We start from the raw sequence: 7,470 nt of genomic DNA on the forward strand, positions 1-7,470 counted from the left end.
CAAATAAACACAAATTCAAGAGCAGACCATCAACAGATGCAAACCAGCATAGCTAAACTGAAGTCCAATAAGCCACCATGGCAGCTGCTGTCTCCTAGCAGGAACTTTCCTTTTCACAACTTCATTACTTACCGTATTATTAGCTTTTAAAATCTGAATACATTCCGATTTTGACAGGGTTTTTGACATGCTCAGGTTTTCCAAGAGCAAAGCTTGCACACTTATGATTGCTGCATAGAGCTCCAGCATTTTGCATTTTTTAACACTCTTTTGAAACTCTAAAGAAGCAATATATTCTCCAAGTTTATTTTCCAGATCGTGTATCTGACAGTCTTTCTCAAGTAGCAACTCATAATTGACCTAGAAGATAATAACAGACAAAAGATATCAAGATTAACCTAAAACCTTACATGCATGCTCATGATTTTACTACTCTGAAATTAACAAAATGGATTAAAATAGCAAAGAATCAAAGCTGTTATCACAAAATATATTGCATAAAAAAGTATTTATAGCATTACATTTCAAGCTTTTACTGTATTTACAATGATTAAAAAATACTGCATTTAGGTGAGATATTTCAATGTGATAAGGCTTCATTTTATGTAAAGATAACTTTACATAACTTCAAATTGAAATGCTCTGACTCAGTTACTATATTGCTGCCACACATAGGACCTACACAAAAAAAATCCATGAGTGAAAGGTAAACTCTGCATTTACAAGCACACAATCAAACGCAATGTGATTGACGAGCCCTCCATTCTCTACCACTGACATTCATGACCAGTGAAACTGCCCCTACATGTTTTTCTGCATCTCAAGTCATTAAAACCTTATTAGCTTTCCATTCATGCTAGCTTTTATTCCATTCATGTTTATCAGAATTACATATATATATTTTTTAATTTATTTCATAGTTTGCTTTAAAGGAGAATGATGCACATGATTTTTCTCTGGATATTTAATTGGTAAGAAATTTCTCAAGAGCGACCATGTATCACCCAAATTCTATTATCCCACAGATACAGCTAAGTTCAAAATGTGATTTGCAATAAACAATGCTTATGGTATGTTCATGCTCATATGATTTTCTCCAAATTTCCATTACATCATCTGGAACATCCTTGAACACAAAGGAAAGACAATTATCAGGACATATCTCTAAGAAATGAGAGTTAGACAATTGCAACAAAAAAGTAAAGAAATCATCTTATAAGCACAATGTAGTCTCCATCTTAAAAGACAGACACTGCCTTTCAACATTACTGTTAATCTAAAGAGTCAATCTTGAAAAATACATGTGTATGACATTAAATAATAAGCAAGCAAATGGCTAACAAACATTTGATTTCAGAACAGAACTTAGCTCAGAGATCATACTGGAAATACAGTAAACCTAAATGCTAAAAACTAAGTTGTCACTTTTGAACGGAGTCAGACTTCAGTGAAAAGCGAAAATAATGACCAAAATCTGGAGTTGGTCCTCCAGCTGCTTCCAACTGCTCTAAAACACAATAAACAAAAGTAGATGATTTGTATCTTAAGCTACATCCAAAAATATCCATTTCTTGTTCCAGTTTTCAGTAGTCAATATTCTGTACTAATATTATTTTTGTGTGTATATCTTTTACATTCTTTGCAAGTAGGTGAGAAAAATAAAATGAATGAGGTATTTTCAATGCCATGCTTTTTACTGAAAAGCTAATAACTTCAGCATGTCCCATCTAATCTCACAATCCAACAGTTCACAAGCATTCAGACATCTACATTACATTCTAGCAACACCAAACAGAAATCACATAAAGCCAAAAACTTCTGTAAAGCATTCTACAAATCACAGTTTTGGTTTGAATTGTACGAGACAGCCAATCCCACAGGTTTGTTTGTTGTTTTGTTTTTCTAACTTGTCAAAGAAAACTTACTTTCAAAATCCACAATGTTATTTCAAGATATTCTTATGAGGCAACGATACAAGACTATGAGCTGGAAAAAAAGATTATTCCACACACGAGTGCCATGGCAAATATTTTAAAAGCCCCCCTTTGGAAACTTGTGCACAAGAAAAACTTCTTCAAGTTACATTTGACTTGGTTGCTTAATACTTCCCTAACAGCAAATGGTGTCTACCAAGGCATTCCCTGACGGAAATAAAATACTACCGATGACAATTTAAAGGGCAGTGCTAGAAATGAACCAAGCTGGACAACTGGTGCCACAAATCACCTTTTAAATTTTGTCATTGTTGAGTGCTGAGAACAATGGAATCACAACAGTGATTTATATTATGATAGTAATATAATTCAATATAATACCACCTGTTCAAGGAATGGGGAAAGAAGTTCAACAGCACCTACCTGACTAGAATCAAATAGGATCATTTTCGAATGCTTTTGTCTGTAATGCTCTCTATCCAAAATACTAGGGCAACTTCTACCTAGTATAAATGATAATTAATTAATATATATTAAATAATCTAAGTTATTTAGCACTCATTCACTAGCTTTAATGTGTTATGAATATATATATATTCTGAGGAACTGGTTCTCTTTCTCATCCAGCTTTTATTTACATCTCTACAATACTGTCCATCTGCCAGAACACATACAGTATCTCAAAAAGTGGAAAACATATGCTTATGGAAAAATTTGGTTTATATGACACAAAATTAGTAAGCAATATCTGAAGGCTGCTTTTGTTGTTTAGGAAAAAGATGTGCTATAAGCCTTTAAAGATACAGATAAAAAACTACATAAAAGTTGTGACAGATGTGTGCACACAACTGAATTTGAAATCTGCTTCTTTCCTCACCGAAGGTTCCATTTCAGATACAAGGATTTTAAGTGAATTATATGAAATCTGAGGATGGGTGAATGAATAATGTATGAATAAATGAGTGATCATGTAGAAGTTTGAATCCATTTAAATGAATAATGAATAAGGATTGAAATGCAGATTTATACTTCATATAGACACAAGAATGTGTATTTTAATTGCAGCTGAATTAAAAGGCCAAAGAGGTATCACTGATGACAGAAACACATACTTCCTTCGTCAACCACTCCAAATATCACACAGGTTTACACATGATGTTAAGTACATTCCATGAACCATAAGATTTATGGTCCAAACTGCAAAACAAGGTAATATTTATGTATTATTAAGTATGAAACCATATGCTAACTGTGCCCAAATACATCAGAAGGATATTCCAGCTTTATCATTCAGCTTCTATTCAACATCATAAAATAAATCAGCTGCTCTTAAACAAATCAATGCATTGCTCAGACAGGTAGTATTATTTATCTCTCTCTGAGTTTCTTTCTGCCAGTTGTTAGTTCTGGAATCACAGCTCTCCAAACATAAATGAATTTGGGAAAATGAAAGTTTGCAAGTAGATCTGACTTCAGCATGATACCATGATAACTTCAGTCAAAGCTGGATGAAATACTGGTTTCAAACTAAATTATAAACTTCTTCTAAACCAGCAGTATTTCCTTGCTGCTCATGAAGGATTTTACCGTATCAAGCAGACGACTGTAAAACACTGCTTGTCACTGTACAATTCAGTGTAATACATTAGAATATCAAAATACATTATTTTATGATGAATCAACTCCTATGTCAGAACTTTTGCTGCTAAGACCACTTAAAATGCCTAAAGTAAATTAAAAAAAAAAAATCAAATTCTGCAAATGCACTATGATTAGTCTTCTGCTTGAAAGCACTGGCTTCCAAATTCAATACTTTATTCACTAATTGCTAATTAGTGATGTCTCCATCTTATTTTACAAATAATGGAAATGATTTGAAAATATATATTTCATTACATGCAGTTCCTAAGACTTTCCTTATACAAGTCTATTACCATGGAGGGCTTTTTCAGCCCCATAGGGCAAATAAATTAAGGAATGTCACTATTTTTACCACTATCTTTCTTTTGAGATAGGTAACTGCTATATCAGAACTGAAATATCTTCATGCCAAATAAGCTGAATAGCTAAAAACAGCTGTGAAACACAAGTAGATAAAATCTGCTTTCAGTGTTTTTCACAGCACAGTGATGATATTCTCACATAAAGACCAGGTTTCAAACTTAGTATCATAGAATCACAGAATGGCTTGGGTTGGAAGGGACCTTTAAGATCGTTCAATTCCTACCCTGCCCATGGGAAAATTAAAGCAACAAAAGGCATGCCAGATGGTGAATGTAAAACAGCGTAAAACAAACACTGAGGATGAGAGAAGGTAAGTTTACAGTTCTAAAACAAAATTCTAACAAAAATTTAAGTCAGTATTTGCACCAAAGTCGTTATAAAAATGAATGTTTATGAGCTGGGCGCATACTAAGTTGTACTTTACAGTTAAAAAAAAATAATAATAATTTTGGAGGTTATGGCAACAAGTATTGAAGCCCAAAGTACAAATGTTCCCAGTAACAGATTTGATGCACACTCAGATAAGAGCTCTTAAATTATCAGAGAGTGGCAGAATACACTTGGCCACTTGTCTCACTCTTGCATAAGCATTTGCTCTCACTTTCAAAGACTGGATGCTGGATAAACCTTTGCTTTTACCATCTGCAACAAATAATAGCAAAGAGCTCATCTCACATAAAAGTAAAATCATTTCTGAATAAACACACTGATCCATGATTTTACATTCCTCAGAATACAAGTATAAGAAGCATAAGCACAAAGAATAAGTGTAAGAACAAAACTGTGTCCAAATTTATACTAAAACTGACATTGCAGTCATTTGTGGAAGTATTTTTATCTACCAATTTTAACTTCCAATGACACTTGTTCTGCACAGAGCTTATAGTAGCTGACCACGACCTCCGTCTAACTGTTGTCAATGTAATATTCATCTGATACAGAAAATATATGTTACTCGTATCATAAAAATGCGAAAGCAAAGCAGAGAAAGATTAAAGAATATGAAGAATGTCTCGCAGATCTCATGGAAAGTCTGGGGGCAGAGACGGACAAAGACTCCAAAATCTTGTATTGGCACAAGCCCCACCCATTCTTTAAGGATTAACCAGACTGGGACTGAGACCCTTTCAAAAAGATGCCCATTTTATTCAAGACACTCTTAACGAGTTTAGCATAAAACAAACCCAGCATCTACCCAAAACATCTTTTTAAGAATGCACTTCTGGGTTTAGAGTAGCATTTGAAGAGGTCCATGAACGAAATCTTTCTCAGCAGTGAAGCACATACCACTATTTGAAAGACTCCTTAAGAAAGCCAAAGGACCTAGGTGCATCTTGAAGTCAATGCATACAGTAAGCCAAGAACCATCTGATGAAACAGAGTTACCAGAATGCTTTCAGGTCTAACTCCAAAAAATTAAAGCAAACTGTTAATCTTTACATCTTAAAAAATGTAGTCAAGAGTAGAAAGATCTCTCACTCCATTTCATGTCATTCATTTTTTAATCTTGTTTAATTACTTAAAATCTAGGCTCTGACCCCAGTACAGAAAATGCTTGCATTTACCTTAGTCAAATTTTCAACTTTCACTGAGTCTTCATAAATGAAAATTCTGTCCTGTAAAGATTTCTTCAAAATATCAATCTTATTTCTATTCTTGGATCCTGTTTTTTTCGTTTTAGAATGTGGCTGTAAGAAGATGAGTGAAAAGTGTTTTAATGAGTATGTTAACATTAAGATTACTACTTACTATATTTGGCAGATTCAACAATTAATTAAACATGTGGCAAGGACAACTTTCACTAAGAAAGTATTTCTAAAATGCATGTGTTGGCTATTCATTCAGAAAATTCCTTTCAGATATTCAGACAAAGCTGGAAATTTCTTTTTAAATTTCTTTCAAGTAGAATTATATATTCATTCTTCCCATGAAAACCGTTATAAGTTTTATTTTAAACAACCTTTAGCAGTGACAATACAACAAGATTTTAACAGATACGTTATCTCCCCAGCACGGTTAAAAATGAACAAAGAATATTAATTTAAGAGCTACATTGTTTTCCAGACACATTATATGAATCTCAAATGAACCATGATAGTATTAAGGAGCACCGTTCCATGTAATCAAATTATTCTTGACCTTTATATTTCTTTACAAGAATATCAACTAAGTATAATGTACTCTCAGGGAAATGATAACATCTGTTCAACTATAAGGCTCTGCAAAGTCATTTTCTTTTTAAGTACTTCAGAAATTATTAAGGTTTTGATCTAGCCTACTTTCTAGTGCAATTATCCGAAGTTCACTTACACATTTATAAAACATAACTGAAACAAAACAAAATCCTTCAATTACAATGGCATCAAACAAATCATACAGGAAACAATTTTCTTTCTGCTGCTTAAGGACAGAATACAATTTATGACTCCACAAGTTTTACATTTTACTGAAGGTATTAAACAGCCTTCACACAATTATTTAAAATTTAAAAAGGGGCTAGATTTGATAGATGGGAAAGTTGTTGGGAAGATCTTTCCAACCTTAAATGTACATATATAGATTTAAAACAACCAAACAGAAGAAGAAAATCCTCAGTACCTGCACAATTCTTTTGGAAAGAAGAATCAAATATCATTGCCATGATCAGCTACCTCAGGGATTTCGCTTTCTTAAGCAAACAAGATAATGTAGGACATTCCTCTAAAAATACTCCCTAATCTGCCCTTACTTCCTCCTCATCGCCAAATTTAGTGAAGCTTGGGGGTTGCAGGTAAAATTGCAATTTGGGTTGTGCCTGATCTTCCCGAAGCTTAGCACCGCTCCAGGTTTTGACATTTTAGTAGCACTCCTCAGAAACATGGCTCCTTTTGACCACCCAACTGCTTCCTTATACCTACACCTTCATCTTGGAGAGGCTGGAGGGTATGCAAGCAGTATAGCTATATGCAGGTGTATGTGAAGCAAGCATATTCCCCTATGCTCATTTACCTTTTAGGTCCACCATCTGCACACAGAGGAGAAGCGTACTTCACGGTCACCCCTATGGAGAAGCTTTGGACCTGCATCTGCACATGAGGCCAACAGCCTGTGGATAACCTACATAAACACCTCACCCATTCCCAAACTGATCCCAAATGTTCCCACCTGCTTATTGATCATTGCTAGATTCTGACTGACTTTCAGTAGCTGTGCATCTCTCCACTCCAGCTCAAAAGTCTGAAGTAAGGCTCTTGCTCTTATCTTGGGCAGAGCCAAACTGCTGTCCAGCTGAGAAAAGCAGCAGTGGAACTCCTGCTTCATTTTGAGCAACTCCTCTTCAGATAGTGAAAGGGGCAAAGTTAGAAGCTGCCTGTTGGGGGAAAAAAAAAATAAAGCAAAAAGTAAAAGTAAAAAAGTAAAAGTAAAAAAAGAAAATTTAGCTGTTCAGTGATACAAACAACTCTGTACAAAATTTTAAGGCATGCAGAAAAATACGTGACTTTGATCATTCTTTCACCTGGGACTGAGATGCTCAACATGTTCAAAATTTCCC

At 34.4% G+C, this 7,470-nt stretch overlaps 1 protein-coding gene across 2 annotated transcripts; it reads right to left on the reverse strand.

Annotated features, from left to right (window-relative positions):
- Window positions 1–7,292, reverse strand: LOC104909248 (limbin-like). Of its 2 annotated transcripts, none has more exons than XM_019614971.2 (3): window positions 7,116–7,292; window positions 5,504–5,626; window positions 1–360 (listed from the first exon to the last, which is right to left on the reverse strand). In XM_019614971.2, exons 1-3 carry the CDS (start codon window positions 7,236–7,238, stop codon window positions 16–18), a joined length of 591 nt encoding a protein of 196 aa, XP_019470516.1. In that variant the 5' UTR covers window positions 7,239–7,292; the 3' UTR covers window positions 1–15. The 2 variants fall into 2 exon arrangements, with proteins under 2 accessions (XP_019470516.1, XP_019470515.1); XM_019614970.2 differs by having other exon boundaries at window positions 7,083–7,292.
- Window positions 7,293–7,470: the final 178 nt, after the last annotated feature.

This window comes from Meleagris gallopavo, chromosome 4, assembly GCF_000146605.3.
Source record: "Meleagris gallopavo isolate NT-WF06-2002-E0010 breed Aviagen turkey brand Nicholas breeding stock chromosome 4, Turkey_5.1, whole genome shotgun sequence".
NCBI classification, from domain to species: domain Eukaryota; kingdom Metazoa; phylum Chordata; class Aves; order Galliformes; family Phasianidae; genus Meleagris; species Meleagris gallopavo.

Excerpts from the sequence above, each read along its gene's own strand:
- LOC104909248 (XM_019614970.2), bottom strand. The coding sequence starts at position 7,238 with ATGAAGCAGGAGTTCCACTGCTGCTTTTCTCAGCTGGACAGCAGTTTG. Across the intron at positions 5,627-7,082 it reads TAGCAATGATCAATAAGCAG|CCACATTCTAAAACGAAAAA; the intron begins GTGGGAACATTT and ends ATCTTCTTACAG. Across the intron at positions 361-5,503 it reads AAGTTGAAAATTTGACTAAG|GTCAATTATGAGTTGCTACT; the intron begins GTAAATGCAAGC and ends ATTATCTTCTAG.